Source organism: Trifolium pratense, linkage group LG1, assembly GCF_020283565.1.
Source record: "Trifolium pratense cultivar HEN17-A07 linkage group LG1, ARS_RC_1.1, whole genome shotgun sequence".
Taxonomy (NCBI): domain Eukaryota; kingdom Viridiplantae; phylum Streptophyta; class Magnoliopsida; order Fabales; family Fabaceae; genus Trifolium; species Trifolium pratense.
In genome coordinates this window covers 38877422-38893818 of record NC_060059.1, presented here as the reverse complement: position 1 = coordinate 38893818, position 16397 = coordinate 38877422, and the positions used below count along the sequence as shown (strand labels likewise).

Genomic DNA, 16397 nt, shown 5'->3' with positions numbered 1-16397 from the left:
TTTGAAACGTGTGAGATGATAAAAATGTCCAAAATATGAATCTTTTCTCCCCACGTTGGTTAGTCTTAGGGTGCGTTTGGCCCAATTTTTTTATGATGTAGAAGTTATTTTAGTAAAGTTGAAAATAAGAACTTAAAAAAAAATATTTAAAGTTGTTTGGAAGTTGTTATTTCTTTTCAACTTAATTGATACATTTAAGTGGTAATTTGTTTGCATATTATTTTATAAATGTGTTGATTTTTGGGTTAAATGATTTTTTGTCTTTTAAAATAAGGTGATTTTTTTTTAGTAGATAAATAAATGGAATTTTTTTGTCTATTAATTTTTTTTTTCATTTTTTTTCTAATGTTAGTAATGTACAAAACAAACAATTTTGAGAGGATGAAAACATTATGTTTTATTACGAATCTAAATTTGCTATATTTTTATGGATCAAAATTTATATAATCCTTAATTTTATTAAAATTATCATAGAAAAATTAAAAATTAAACAAATCTATCATATAAAAGATTATATTAACTTATGGAGTCAAATAAAACAAAAAAAAAATCATTTTTGTGTTCGTGAAAAGGAGAGATGGTTGGCATCTCCCCTGACAGGGATGGGAACAGCTTTCGGGCTTTCCTGTTACACACCTCGGTTAAGGCTATCCACCTCATTGAGGTCGGATCTAACAAAAAAATTTTGGGTGGGTGGGGTAGCTCAGTTGGCACTTGCTGACTGAGCGGGTGTAGGCTATTGGTCAGGGGTTCGATCCTTGGCAGCAACAATTGTAGTATTTTCTTTGTAAATAAGTTGGTGGTACTTATAAACCATCAACTTTTTTTAAAAAAAAATAAATAAATAATAAAACAAAAAAAAAAGTTAACGAGATGAAACAAAAAGAAATAAATGGAAATACAGTATTACTTAGGTAAAATATTCAATACGTGTGGTAGGATGAATTATATGAAAATAAAAAACAATAAACTTCAAGAGAAAGAAAAAAATTAAAGAATAACAGTATATCATAAAAAAGAAGTAATTAATACGAAATGTCCGCATAGTTTGATTAAGTTACAAATAATAAAGAGAAAACTGTATACTATATCTTACACCCAACGAGTTTCAAAGGCTGTCAACCCATGTCAAGTTTCGAAAAAGTCATCTTGTTAAAGTTGATATTTCTTGCTTATCTTGAAGTTACTTTTTATTCATAAAAAATAAGTGTCTTTTAATTTTAAGAGCTTTAATAAAATGACGTTTGGCCATACTTTTGCTTTAAAGATAAGATAAGTTAAAATTAAGTCGGGTCAAACGCACTCGTATCTAAACTCTTTTTACTTGTGTGAAAATGATGATAATTGATAAAGAGTGAAGTAAAGTTTTAAGTACCGATGATGTAGTATTGGATGGTAACTATTAGAATTGGATATTAGACCCAACTCATTTTTATAAAACTGACTTATAAAGTGATGATTGTCTCTTACTTATAAACTTTTGTCCAGACCATTTCACATATGATGTGAGACTTCTTAACACACCCTCTCACGCTTAACACAGCTTGCTGCGTGAATATAAATGGTAGGTGACCTGATAGCAGGTGACCCAACGGATCTTGGAGAGACTCTGATACCATTTTAGAATTGAGAGTTGAACATAACTCAACCCTACAAAACCAGCTTGTACGATGAAGATTACCTCTTAATTATAAACTCTTATTCATATTAACTCACATTCAATGTGAAATTTCTTAACATTAACTCAACCACAAATGCGTTCAGAACCAGAGTTAGGAGGATCCTTGCTCTCAAATCAATGAAAGGAGTGGCAACTTCCACACACGTCCCAAAGCATTGGGATCTTGTCTTGTTCACAAGGCAATTTATGGATATATACATGTAATTCAACTCCTCATACAGTCATACTATGAATCTAGTCAAAAAAAAAATTTCTTGATCACACGCATCAAAGGCATTAAATGAAGTTACACTAGGACATTAGTAGAGACTAAAGACGAGTCCAGATCTGCTCCAATCTCTAATGTCCAGTTTTGTCCAGTTCTTTGATGGATGGACGACACGTGGCAAGTAATGATATTAACGGTCAGGATTAAACATTTGGAAATCAACTTATTTTTTAAATAAAAAATACAATTCTTATCATCTCCGCCGCTTGTGAACTAAACTCAGAGAACACCTGCTCGTGAACAAACAGTCCCTATAACTCGCCAAAAATAGTCTGCTTCTTTCTCGATTCTTCTGCTACCTCGTCAAAAATTGTTTCACTGCACTTCATTATTTTTATTGTTTGTTGTTGCTCTAATATTTTTTTAACTAAATTTTGCTTATATTTTCATAAAGAAAGAGTATATATTTTAGATGAAATCAGGGCCGTATTTGAGACATGATGAAGAGGGCGACTGTCCTAGCTCCATAAAAATAAGTTCAAACTTTTGGCCCCAAAATAAGTTTTTTTAGTGGACTATTAAGGCCACCAAAAAAATATCGAAATTCTTTTTTTTGAAGAAGCTAAATTAGCCCACCCAAATTGGCGCCAGAGAGAATCGAACCTCAGACCTCAAGAGGAGCACACTCCCAGGTCCCAAGTCAATACCAATGCACCAACCCAAGTGGGTTTAAATACCGAAATTCTTATTTTTGTATGTCGCTTCTTATTCTCTCGGCAGATGAACGTATAATTGTATCAAGTACCAAATAAGAAATTTGGTACATTGATACTTTATATGGTTGATAATTGATGACTTGATAGAATGATACGTAAATATCAATGATCAAATTCTCTCTACATACATATCCCTTACTCATATCAATTTTTAAATTCTCTGACAAATTGCTTTCATACTACTTTCCCATCTCTGCTCGTCTACATTTCTCTTCTTCTCGCAATCTCATTGCATATCAACATCGTCTTCTTCTATTTTTCTCTTTACAAGTGTGCAACTCATTAGTACCTTAAGTTTTCTCTTATATAACATATTGATGTAAACATAATTATTAGTTACTTTGTATGATTACATCTAAAAATACACGAATGAATTATTTTCTACGAGTATTTAGATATTAAATAAATTTTTAAATTATTTTGAGAATTCAAATTTTTTACAATACTTATTAGCTAGGACTCAAATTATAAATTCTTTGATAAGCTAGGCCACCAAAATCTTAAAAACGATATGAAATCACTTTGTAATGATTCCAAAATAAAGAAATACTTTGTTGGAGTGTACCGGCCAGTACTGTTAATTATCTTTTGAATCCCATAAACACGTTTGGAACATTATAATGGAAAATAGAAAGAAAACTTCCTTTCAAACGGAAAAATTGTTACACAATTATCTTATGTCATCAAGATGACATCATATTACCTTACTTTTATAAAACTATGAATTTAATTTATATGCACCGTCAGTCTAAAACTATTTTACATATGCGTCCAATAATTTACCGATACATCATGTATGATAATTAAAAACACATGATATGTTACATTCATTAAATAATGTGGCAACGTATCATTAAATATATGTGTAAAATAAATTTACACCGAGTCACCGACGATGCAAAACAATTAAATTTCAAAAACTATTGGCACTTTGAATCAAACAAAACAAAATAAACTACCGGCACATCGTGACATTTTTCAAACCATTAATTAATATATTATTAAAATTCTTTGTTTGTTTATACACATGGATTTCATCACTGGATTTTTCTAACACGTGGATTTGAATTGAACATATTTTTTATTTTTTATAAAAAAATTAGATAAACTGCACTCTGAGTTTCATAAAAATTAAAATAGATTTGCGTATTTCTGGATTATGAATCAATTTTTTATTAACAAAATTATTTTTTATCGAAAATTAAACAATTTGTGGTCAAGTAATTTAGTGGCTAGAAATTCCACCTCTAAGATACATAATTGGGATGATCAGAGTTCGAACTTCAGCCCATGCATATATAATGCATTGTCTCTACCAAATGAGCTAAGTTTCCGAGACAAAAATTGAACAATTTACTATCAACTAATAAGAATTAAGAAAGACCCTACATAATTTAGAAAGAAAAAAAAAAAAGGAAAAGGAAAGACCCTACACTGGCTAGACACATATCACTAATTTTCACGTGATTGAGAATTATATTTTCTTTCATCTTATTATTGGTATAAATCTTCAATTCAACCACCCATTCAATTATATTATAAATCTAAGGAAAAAATATTATATAAATAAGGGTCTTCGATCATTTGTTATTTTTATTAACTTACCACCCTTATGCATGTTTAACCAATATAATAAGAGAAATTTCTTTCATCTCTAATTGAAGGTTGTTCAACTTCAAATAGCTATCATAATGGATGAAAAGGTAATTAAATATTATTGGTTTCTTACATACTTATCACAACTCATACTTATTAACATGTTTTCATTTTATTTTTTTAATAATTATATCTTTTAAATTTTAATTTTACTTATTAGGAAAATATGCATGCATGTTCCAAAAGCTCATAGTAATTTTGATTTGTTAATTAGGTGGAAACTCTTCAATTAGAGTTACAACAAGTGAGAGAAGAGAACAATACTTTAAGATTTATGCTTGAAGTTATGAGTATTAAGTGCACAAAGCTTGAGTCTCAACTTCAAGAGATTAAAAAGGAAGAACACAAAGGAACAAGTTCAAATCAAATTGGTTTAGTACCTAACATTGACTCAAACAAAAGAGCAAGACTAGAGTTTCCAACAGCTAAAAAGCCATTAGAAGTCTTTGTCAGAACCAATCCTAATGATGATAATTTGGTATGCCTCATTAGCACTAAATTCTTTTGTATCAAATTTTAATTAATTGATAAGTAATCTTAATCATTGAGAAACATTCATTATTTTTGTACATGTGTTTGAAACATCAACTATTAATTAATTTATTTATTTTTATTAATGGTTGATACACACTTTTCTTTGTGGATATAGACAATAAAAGATGGATATCAATGGAGGAAGTATGGGCAGAAGGTCACCAAAGACAATGCTTCTCCAAGAGCTTACTTTAGGTGCTCCATGGCTCCTAGTTGCCTTGCAAAAAAGAAGGTACATATATACTAGTACTTTCTTGTATTTTTTTTTAGTAATAAAGATAATAAGGCGCACAAGTTAACACCATTGGAGTTTAGGTCAAGTGATTAGGGTGCAGAGTGTGCGACTATTGTAAATATTGAGATACCAAATTCAATTCACGCTGATAAAAAAAAAAAAAGACACAATTTAACAGGACGTGCATATATAAGTAGGTTAAAGATTTCAGTAAAAAAAAATAAAATAGGTTAAAGGTTATTAGTTGATATTGTTGGTAGGACTCATATCGAATCCTCTTGCGGTGCAGTGGTGCAACAAAAAAAAACCCGGTTTAAAAAGTTTCATACCACATGAGGTGAAATTTTTCTTTTGTATTTTGATGAAAGATTCTGAGAAAAGATTATGGTTTAAAGAGACTCTTCTAACCTAACTTCAATTATTCATTTTAGGTACAAAAATGCATACATGATAGGTCTATCATTGTTGCAACATATGATGGAGAGCACAACCATGGTGTCCCTCATCAGTCATTCAAACCATCTTCATCCACACTTAATTTTTCATCAATATCTAATAATAAATTACCACCAACATTAAATGACAAAGAAACCATAAACACTGGAATTTGTGAGGATGTCATGCAACAGTTTGGCTATGGAAAGCACATCAAAATTGAAGAATATGCAAGTTCCCTAATCAAAGATTCTGATTTCACTGCAGCATTGGCTGAAGCAGTTGTACAAAATATCACCGGTCAACATAAGCGACAAGGTCTAAACCTCGATTTGAATCTTTCAGAAGAGTGAAATGACTACTTGTACTCAACAAAAATATGATTATGTAGAGATTTGTTTTTCTCTTAACCCTCTAATTTCTAAGGAAATCATTCCTGATAGTTCAATGTTCGGCCAAAAAGTAAGTAAAATCTGACCATAGATTATTCCAATCACGATATAGCTAATGAAGATAAATTGTAGTTCAGTAATATGGTAGGCTTGTATCACTGAAAGTAAGGTAATTTTGCTTAGAATGTTAGCAGTTTCCTTAGTTTCTTTGTTTTTTAATTGTATTTGATCATTACCGAGGCCCTTCCCCTGGAAATCAGAGGGTTAATACCAAAAAATAATAGTATTTGATCATTTGATTACATGATGGCACAAAAAGAATGAAAAAAATAAATAAACAAAATAAAGTAATTGTTAAGTGAGAAATTCCTAACAAAAAAACTCAATAAAATGTATAACTTGTGTTCTAATCTATCCAATACCTTGATATTTACAAAGCATTTGTCCTCACCAGTGCATGTAGCATAAGGACATTAACTGAAAATTCTCAGTATTGGTGCCTCTAAATACTCTCCTTTAAAATAAAAGTGAAAAACTACTCTCTATCTTATGTTAAGAAGAAAAAAAACACCATTGGATTAGCATTTACATCGCTATCGCTGAATACACACAAGATTTACCGGCGGCAACACTAAATCAAATACATTGTACACAAAAAAAAAAACATCATGTATCACCGCTCTTGATGGTGGTTCTCATCATACGCGGAGAGTCACTTTTAGAAGCATGCTTCAACTTTTCATTTTCTGCAGCTGCTTCCTTCTCGGCTTTCTTTTTATCATATTCAATCTGCTTGCAATTTTCATCGTGTGCTCGGATGAACATCCTCACAAAGTTTAGCAGAGTAGTTACAACTATAGATGAAGGCAAAAGTAAGAAAACCAAAGGTTTCTATGATGAGTTTAATATCAAATAATGCTTTTCATCAGGTCATAATTGTTATTTTCTCGTGCATATTGACAGAAATAGCTTCCAGAAATCTTAGGAAGGTTTTCACTTTCACTTAAGTGCTTTTTTTTTAATAGAGAATTTCACTTTGATTTCTCAGTGAGGTTTTTTTTAAGAGATAGCAATACCGCACGGTAGTATATGTAGGAGATATCAAATTTTGGTGTAGCATATTTTCTTTTCAATTTTACCCTTCATTTAACCAATTTTATTTACAATCTCAATCAAATAACTGAAAAAAATAATTAAATAATCGCATAAAATTTTGCAACATATATTACTTTTACCGAGAAAAGTAGATAGACAGGCACAGGAGTGCCCTTCTGCATGGTAGTATAATGCATAGGGAATAACAATTAACAACACCACATAGTTATTTACCTTGTTCAAATGGGCAACGTGCTGGGTCTTCTCCGAAGTATGACGCTAATGCATCTGCATTTCTACCCTGGTGCATCCAGATTCGGAATTTTAGACACATCTCTTGTCATAACTTGAATTCACAATTGTAGCAGAACTATGCTAAAGAGGAAAGAAGCAAATGCATACCACATTGGCATAAAGCTGAGCCAAAGACCTCACTTCAGCTTCAGCGTCACTAAGAAATTCTTTCAGAATCTGAACATTACAAAGTGAAAAAGAAAATATATTAAAGTAAGATAAATACATGATCATTCATAAGTTGCAAATAACAGAAGTTTCGATCAATTCAATCTGATTGAAGTATTTAGATTGTACCTGGCAGAAGGTTTCTGACACAGGTCCATCATTCTCGGATGCAGTCAGTTCTTGAATTACTTTCTCCAGTCCTTTACTAATAGCTTGCATTTCTTCTGCCAAATATTTCAATTGTATCTGCGTGGAAATACATGCTTGTAACTCTGGCGTACACCAAAATCCAAATGAGAATAAATGGTAACCATATGATATAACAGAAGAATAAACAAAGATACCTTGCTTGAAGCCTCCAAATTAACTAGGTCTTTGTGGAAATCTAAAAGTTCTGGAAGCTTTTCAGAAAGCACCTATCAATCATAGAAACGGTGACTATGACTTGTTTCACAGGAAGGTAATGTGCCCAAAAATTAAAATTTAACTGGAAACAGTTGGACTAGACATAGAATTTCATGGTTTCTGGCACACAATGAGCGAAATTTTTTAGATAACAACTGATATACTGCATTCAGCCAATCAGTTTAAAGGAATGAAGATGTTATTAGTAAAACAAAAAAAATTACTGAGGACAAACTAAACTTGTGCAGAAACATTTCATATTGCAATTTAAGGATAATGAGTGTTTACCTTACAAAGATAATGCATGAGGGTCATTTTGTTGTTTCGGGCTCGTGTATCAGTAAGTTTAAGAAGACTATCCAATCGGAACCCAACAGCAGCACCTACAATAATCACATAAATTACCTATTAACGTGGTGCAGGTTTCCAACAAAATATTAGTCATCCAAAGACCAAAAGTAAATGTCGAACACTAACTACAAAGTGTACAGAAGTTAGATAACTTAGACTGGCCAAAACATTCATGTTATGTTTCCAAAAAAATCTAGGTCATGTATTTATAAAGATAGCTTCAATTCACCTCTTGCAGTTCCATGGTTCAAAGCATTGCCTAGCGAAAGAATGGTCTGCATGATTCTTTTCAATTTGACTGAATTCCTTATCTGATACACATAACAACGAAAGCTGAAGAGAACGGAAAGTTGATTTGAGAAATAGAATATTAAAATGAAAAATATAACATTACTTACCTCTTCAGATGCAGAATTTACAATATTCAAATCTCTTCTGAGCTCTAAAACCTACAAAGGAAGCTAAATTTCTAAAGGGAAGAAAACAGAATTATTTAATAGCTAAAAGTATTGTTCAGTTGTCTTCTGACCTGGGAGCAGAATTGCATCTTAAAACAGAAAACTCTTAGCTTGCTTTCCACTCTTGGAACTTTCATTAATTCTAAGAAGAACTATCACAAAATGAAAGAAAAAAAAATGAGAATGAAATGAAAATACAATAAAAAACAAGCAATCTTGAAGGTGATTTCCAATACCTATAGTACATTACAAAAGACAGCCATATTAAATGATATATCAAAGTTAGTCACTAGCCAATTAGCCATAATGTATACAAGAGTACATAGAAAACAGTTGACTAGTACAGGGCCCGTTTGTTACGGATTATAAAAAAGGCTTTGTCTAATGTGCACAAGTGAGGCAAGTCTTTCACCATGCACAAGCTTGTTTTCACCATTGGATTAACAAGTTTCATCATTGGATCAACTGAGATGTGATGTGACATATTGATCCAATGATAAATACAAGCTTGTGCATGGTGCAAGACTTGTCTCACTTGTGCACCATCAAAAATGATTTTCAAGAAAAGATACTCACCAGATTCTCATTTGAAGCAGTTTTTTTTTTCTTTACAAATTCTCATTTCTTTAAAAAGCATATGAAAAATTCTAAAAATGATTCATCTTAAAAAAAAGTAGTAACAAACCATTAATGCTAGACCAGCCATATAAACATAAGAAGTTTCCATTAATCACCTGTTCACACTTCCCCAAATTGTCCTTATCTCCAGTGTATGCCTGCATATAAAGAGTGATTGTAGCTTAAATAGACATATATTGTTTCTAAGTTATCGGTGCTCCCCTCACAACACGAAGTTCTGGTTGGCGATAATAAAGGGTTTGATACATCATACATACCTTGAGCTGGTCCATCTCTTCTTTAGTCGGACAGAACTTTATGAGGTTGTCAACCTGATCAACATATAACACGGAGTCGTCCAATGCGAGAACATGACCCTGAAAGACAATGGTATAATGCATGTGAGAAAACATTTGTTCGTTGGCATGTTTCAGTTTTTGGAGAAAAAATGAGCAATGCGGAAAATGCCTTTCTAACTAATTGAATTGCTACAAATTTGAAATATCTCACCATTAAATCAGGCAATGGGATTTTGACTTTTGTAAGCATAATCTCACAGTTATACGCTCGTCTGAGTTCAATCTGCAAGATGACATTAATATATTCTATCAAGAGCTCAAAATCTTAAATCCTGACAAGAATTTACCTAAGAAATTTAGGCCTTAGTGAAAGACATGAAACACAATAGTCAAGAAGCCTAAATTACACCTACACAGGTGGTTGCAATCAAATTCACTACCTAAAAAGAAAATAAATTATCATCTAGTTCCTATGGTTGAAAAAAATACTACACATACATTTGTGAATCAAGAAAAAACAGTAACAAAATGAAGGAATAAAATGAAATGTAGTTATTTAAAAATGTCAATTTCTTGGTGTTATCATGGCAGATCGTGGAAAATAGCAGTTTGTTCAAATTACCATACACAATAGTACAATATAGTGCCGCTATTTGACAACATTTTTTACTAAATAGCATATCGTGGAACAATAGAGGGAAAAAAAAAAGGTAAATCTTATAGTTATGAGTTTAGTAATTGGGCTGGATTGTTACTATATTAATGAAATTGACAAGAAAAAACATACTAATTGAACTTTGTCAGGTTTTTGCGATGAGCCACGGCGATTTGAATTTCCTCCTTTTTCACTATTATTACTTGGAGTAGCTGCAGAGAAAAGAGTCTCAAGTTCAGACATGTCAAACTCAGGAGCCCTAACACCAAAAAGTTAAACAAGAGCATAAGTAAATTCATATAAGCTCAAATTTTATAACTTAAGTCACAAAAGTCTGAAAACATAACTCATACCTACTAGCTTCATCAGGTTTCTGTGTCTCAGCCCACAAGCTACCTTGCATGGCCCTTGTTAACTTTAACCAATGATAAGGTTTTAGATTGCTCCTTTTAGTCTGAGTTTTTGCAGTAGTTCGTAGCAATCCGCGTCCCTTTAATGCACCGCCAGGTGGTCCAGGTATTGGGGGCACATTTCCAGGTGGTCCAGGAACTGGAGGTGCATTTCCAGGCGGTCCAGGAATTGCAGGAGGCTGAGGTGGTCCAGGAATTCCAGGAGGCGGAGGTATGGAAGTGCCATTGGCAGAAGGAGGTGGAGGTACAGGTGGAACATTTGGAGAGCTTTTAGACAAAGAATTTTGGGTTGCAGAAGCTGGAGGAGGGGGTGGTGGCGGCACGAACTGTGTAGAAGTGGAACCAGGAGTGGTTCCAGGTTGGCTTGGTGGTGGAGGTGGAGGAGGAGGACCAGGCATATCAACAGAGTTGTTCATACTCCGTGGAGGAGGAAGTGGAGGAGGAGGTATTGAAGATGATGAAGTTTGTCCGGTTGAAGATGGTGGTGGTGGAGGTGGCGGACAAGGAGGACTTTTCGATGAATCTATGATGGTGGAAATAGATGTTTCGGGAAGGGACGGAGGAGGGGGAGGAGGAGGAATAGCTGATGATATCTGATTTCTATCATGCATTGAATTTTCACCATGTTGTGTAAAAGTAATAGTAGATTGCATCAAATTTGAAGTAGGCTCTTGTTGAGGAGGTGGAGGTGGAGGAGGAATAGAAACAAGGGGTTTTAAAGTCTTTTCGACAGCACCAGGAGGATCTACTGAAGACTTTAACTGCGAAGATGGAAGCAATGTTGGTGTTGATGATGTTGTAGGAATACTTGTAGAACAAGTCTCTACAGACTTTGGCACCTTTGAGTCTGAAGGAGGAGATACCGACACTGCATGAGTGACGTCTTCTTTGATATCCATTGGTGCCTGATCTTGCAACACAGATGTTATTCCCAAAGCCGATGATCCAGGTGAACCTAACGAGGAATTAGAAGAAAAAGAAGCTGTAGCTGATCGATTAGCTTGATGTATCCGTGGAGAAATTATTTTCGATTGGGTTGGTAGCTGAAGAGAAACCTGCAATTCTTGAGGATCAATCTTCTTTTTAATTGATTTTTCATCAACGGTGGATTCAAGTAAAGGACTAGTTTGATCCTTCTCAACCTTGGATGTGGGACTCTTGATATCATTTTCTGACAACGCCGTTGATTCTGATTTCTCATTCATTGTTTTCATTGAACTTGCATCCGCTGATGTTTGAATTAAGGGAACAGATTGTTGTTCCCCCTTGGTATCATTTTCCAATGATGACTTTGATTCTAATGATTCAACATCCTTTTTCTTTGACTCTAATTGCTCCATCGACTGTTTCACTGAATTTGCTTCCGTGGATGGTTTGATTGAGGGAGTAAATTGTTTTGCTTGAGCTGTAGACATAGGAAACTTGGTATCATTTTCCACAGGTGCCTTCGATTCTAATGATTCAAACTTCATAGTATTAGGATTTGAATCTGCCGGTGCAGGAGTCTTGATGTTATTTTCTGGTGATGTTGTTAAATCTAAAGGTTTTTTCTTCTTTTCCATTGTAGCATCCCCAATTGATTCAAATGAGGACACTGAAAAATTCTCTTCACCTGCAGAATTCAGACTTCTTATATCAGCTTCTGGACGCATCTTTGGTTTGGATTTAACTACGCTATCATTTTCCATCGGTACCTTTGAGTCTAATGATTCAATCTCTTTTTCTTTCGATCCAAACAGTCCAATACTTTTCACAGAATTTGCATTAGTAGGAGAGTCATATGCAGGAAGCATTGTGTCATTTTCCAATACCGCCGTTGATGCTAATGATTCAATCTTCTTTTCCTCAGATTCCAATGATCCAGTCTTCATTTTCATCGAATCTGCATCTATTGATGGTTCAATTAAGGGGCCAGATTGTTCCACCTGAGCTGTAGAAACAGGAAATTTAGGATAATTTTCCAATGATTGTTTTGATTCTGATGATTCAGTCTCAACTTTAGTAGAATCTGAATCATTTGACAGATCAAATAAAGGAATAGGTTTGCTTGCTTGACCTAAACTTGCAAGAGCCTCGATTTTCTCTTCTGACAATTCCTCTATTTTTAATGATTCAATCAATTTATCCATTGAAACATCCTCCGACAATCGCAATGGAGACATGGGAAGATCATCATAAAAGGAAGATTTGAAATTGTTAGTTTCATTCGGTGACTTTGAATCAAATCTAAATCTTCCAGACAATGACTCGGCTAGCAAGGCGCTTGGAGAACCCGGAGATCCACCGTCCAATCTTTCTAGAAGGATATTTGATGCTGTGATCTGTTGTAGCATATTTGCTACATCGGACTTCGAATCGAGCCACTCAACCTGGCTGAAAATTTCCTTAACCTTAGCAAATGCTTCAACAGGCAGACCTTCTTTCTCCTCAATACGAGGAAGATCGATTGAAATAACAGAAGATGAAGAAGCCTCCATATCTGAGAAAAGAACCTTCAACCAGAAACACGGCATATATTTTGTTAAGTTGGCATTATCGCTAACCATAACTTATAAAGAGGCAGAGATGGAGAGAGAGAGATAGATAGATACCTCTACTCTAAAATTTTTAGGGAAATGATCTTTAGCATTCCACAACATGTCGATTTCATCACGGTTAAGCATCAAAATATTTGATCTTATGAATGCTGTATTAAACATAACCCGGAACATCATTTCTTCACGTTCCAAATCACCTTCCAAACTAATACACTCAAGTACAACATCGCCTTGAACATGACAATGGATGTCAATCTTGACTAGTTCGCAATCAGTCTGTAAGAAATATGAACCAAAATTCAATAAAGGGAATTGACAAAAACAACAAATTCATTATTCAAGAACCTTGCAGTTTCATCATTGTGACTAGCGATGATGAAACCAAAGAACTTGAATTGTAAAAAACCATATTAAGATAGAGTAAAAGGAATTAAGTATCACCTGCTTGTAGTGCCGAACAAGTTTGCTCTTTTTCGGAGTAGAAAAGAGAACTTTGGGAGTCCGATTCGCAGGAATAAAAGGGTCTTGTCCATATATCCTAAATATAGGACGGCAACCACCCTCTCCATCCATGTTAGGAATTTGTCGTATAATTACACAGTCCAACGTAAGTGCCCTATCCAGAGGAGGCCATTCTGAACCAACATTTCTTCTTGATATGTACTGAAGATACCTTAGTTGTGAAGGTAACGGATTCAATGGTGACATCAATTGCAAAAGTTCCCGAGGCGCTTGCTTATATATCATATCCAGTGTTTTTTGTTCCCCTGTATACATTTTTCTATAAATCAAGAGCGCAGCCAGCATAAATGCTAAAACCGGCCATCCACCTCGTTCGCAATGCATCAAGACGATATTTTGATGCCCGAGTTGAAGCCAATTTTCACCTGATCTCAAGAAATGATGGATCATCTCCATGGTAAGTAATGGACAACCTTCATATTGTCTTGGATAGTCCATCACAGTCATGTCATAGTCACACAAAATGCTTGATATATGGCTTTGGTTTTCTCCTTCCCTCATGTTGAACACCATAAATGAAGCGTCGGGGAAGTGCTCGCCGATTTGCCTAATTATTCCTCCTATATACACTTTATATTCGTCTTCGTCCATAATATCAGTGGTAAAGCAGTAATCAAAGACTACGAATGAAACAACAAAATAATTACAATCTAATACATATCAGGTAAAAAAAAATCTTGAGATAATGAAATATACCAAATAATATGAGATGCCAAACATGTGAACAAACAAAAGAAGTAGCAATAATCTAAAATCAAAAGACCCAAATACCGAGAGATTATAGTGTGTTTGGATTTTGACAAAACCATGGTATGACTGATCAGCCAAATAAAATCTCTGATTTGTAGCGTCAGTGAAATGCCATTGGAACATGTGATCGACTAATGCAATGTGGATTCAAACACACGCTATAAAGCCATGAACCAAGCATACCATAAGCCTTTAGTTTTCTTTCAGTCACTAATCCCCATTCATGAATTAACAATATGTCATAATACTCTTTATTAATACCGACTCCGGAAAGGAAAGATTTACTTATTAACAGAAAAAATAATTAGCTCAATGTTTCATATAATAGAGAGAACAACCATTCAGCTTAATCTCAAACAATATATGTGCATGTTTGGATTAGAAGTGAATTTAGCAAAATCACATCGCGCACCGTGATTTTGTTGAAGCTCCAAAGTGTAGCTTTTGTCAAAATCGCAGCAGAACACCGTGATTCCACCAAACTCACCGTCAATCCAACATGCACCAAGATGTCAACATCCTGTTGAACAACATTTTTTTTTATTTGAAGACTCGGTATCCGACCTAAGGACCGACTAATCAATTGTCATTTTGATTTCAGACTAATAATTAGATACTATAAAGTGAAATGCAAAACATCATAGCTACTACAACTGCTATTTGACAACATTTTGTACTAAATAGCGTATTGCGAAACAATAGTGATTGGTTCAAAACTTCAAACAATAGTGCTGCTATGGTCACTATTTGACAACACATCTCAATCTACAAATTTTGCACTGCATAACACGACACGACCCACCAACAGAAAATGCATAAAGATACAATTTTTACAGTAAAAAAGAAGCCAACAATGTTGACATGATAAAAAAAAAGAGCAAAGAAGAAACGTACCATAAACCCTTTCAGTGATTTCAAGAAGGCCATCAGGGGGTTTCTTATAGAAGAACTTACGGAACAATGCCATTTATATAAAAGATCTTAAGAGCCCTAATTGAACCAACATTGGTGATTTTGAGATCTCAGAAACCCCACAAAATGAGAATGTAATGATGATTGAAGGAAGTGTCTGTTTTCAGGAATCAGAAACATGGATTTTTGCTGCGTGTTTAAGAAAACACTTTGCAGATATTGTTGTTGTCCTTGTCTCTGTCTTCACATGCAAAAAGGGGAAAACTTAGCTTTGAATCAAAAGAGTAACATGAGAGTGGTTGATTCTGACATGGTGGAAGAAGCTGTTGTTGTTAGAATTTTGGAAGCTTGTTTTGTTTAGAAGAAAGAGCAATTTGGTTTGGATCCGAGCGAGGTTTCTCTCTCTAACGCAATCTGTTGTGTTTCTATGTCCGTATCTTAATTTTTTTGTTTTGTTTTTCTCTTACTTAGGACAAAGGTACAAAACAATTGTACTAGGATAGAATTAGATGCGTACTAGGTTATTTGCTCACACATAAAATGTTTAATCATAATTTTTTTTGTCAGGTAGTGTGGCTAGAAATGTCTAATTATAATTTTTGTTCAAAAATATATATATAAAAATAAAAACACCTGAAAAATATCATATAAAAAAAACTTTTAAAATACAGTAGTTTTTATTGTCTCACTAAATTTTTTGTATTAATATTTTGATTTTTAAGGAAATACATTGAATTATGCTAAACAATTCATCTTAGAATGACTTATTAAATTTAGTTATTATAAGCAATTTGGATCTCACAATTTATTTTGACATCTAATATATATTTAATAGTTTTTTTTTTCCTTCAAAAAAACAAATGCTTACGTGGTAGGATAACTCGTGGGGTGACATGGCTACAACAAATTGATGACATGCGTTGAGATGTCATTGAATATGTGAAAGCTTGCATGGTGAGAGAAATAATACATTTTAAAAATTAAAATGTTGTTATACATAGTTCTA

The 16397-nt window shown here is 33.7% G+C and overlaps 2 protein-coding genes and 1 non-coding gene across 4 annotated transcripts; 2 read left to right on the top strand and 1 right to left on the bottom strand.

Annotated features, from left to right (window-relative positions):
* Nucleotides 1-558: 558 nt before the first annotated feature.
* On the top strand, nt 559-687 carry LOC123903420. The gene has a single exon (XR_006807994.1). It is a non-coding gene; the product is annotated as a U6atac minor spliceosomal RNA (small nuclear RNA).
* Nucleotides 688-4219: 3532 nt separating this feature from the next.
* LOC123916001 (probable WRKY transcription factor 40) lies at nt 4220-6219 on the top strand. The gene is made up of 4 exons (XM_045967321.1): nt 4220-4368; nt 4536-4799; nt 4971-5087; nt 5522-6219. The coding sequence occupies exons 1-4, from the start codon at nt 4357-4359 to the stop codon at nt 5876-5878; spliced, it is 750 nt and encodes a 249-aa protein (XP_045823277.1). The 5' UTR covers nt 4220-4356; the 3' UTR covers nt 5879-6219.
* Nucleotides 6220-6287: 68 nt separating this feature from the next.
* On the bottom strand, nt 6288-15956 carry LOC123915978 (formin-like protein 18). Of its 2 annotated transcripts, XM_045967298.1 has the most exons (17): nt 15374-15956; nt 13649-14349; nt 13262-13483; nt 10614-13162; nt 10393-10519; nt 9817-9888; nt 9585-9683; nt 9423-9464; nt 8760-8840; nt 8629-8679; nt 8460-8541; nt 8168-8262; nt 7819-7890; nt 7604-7720; nt 7415-7483; nt 7247-7313; nt 6288-6771 (listed from the first exon to the last, which is right to left on the bottom strand). In XM_045967298.1, the coding sequence occupies exons 1-17, from the start codon at nt 15444-15446 to the stop codon at nt 6584-6586; spliced, it is 4707 nt and encodes a 1568-aa protein (XP_045823254.1). In that variant the 5' UTR covers nt 15447-15956; the 3' UTR covers nt 6288-6583. The 2 variants fall into 2 exon arrangements, with proteins under 2 accessions (XP_045823254.1, XP_045823246.1); XM_045967290.1 differs by having other exon boundaries at nt 8460-8679.
* Between the last annotated feature and the right edge of the window lie 441 nt (nt 15957-16397).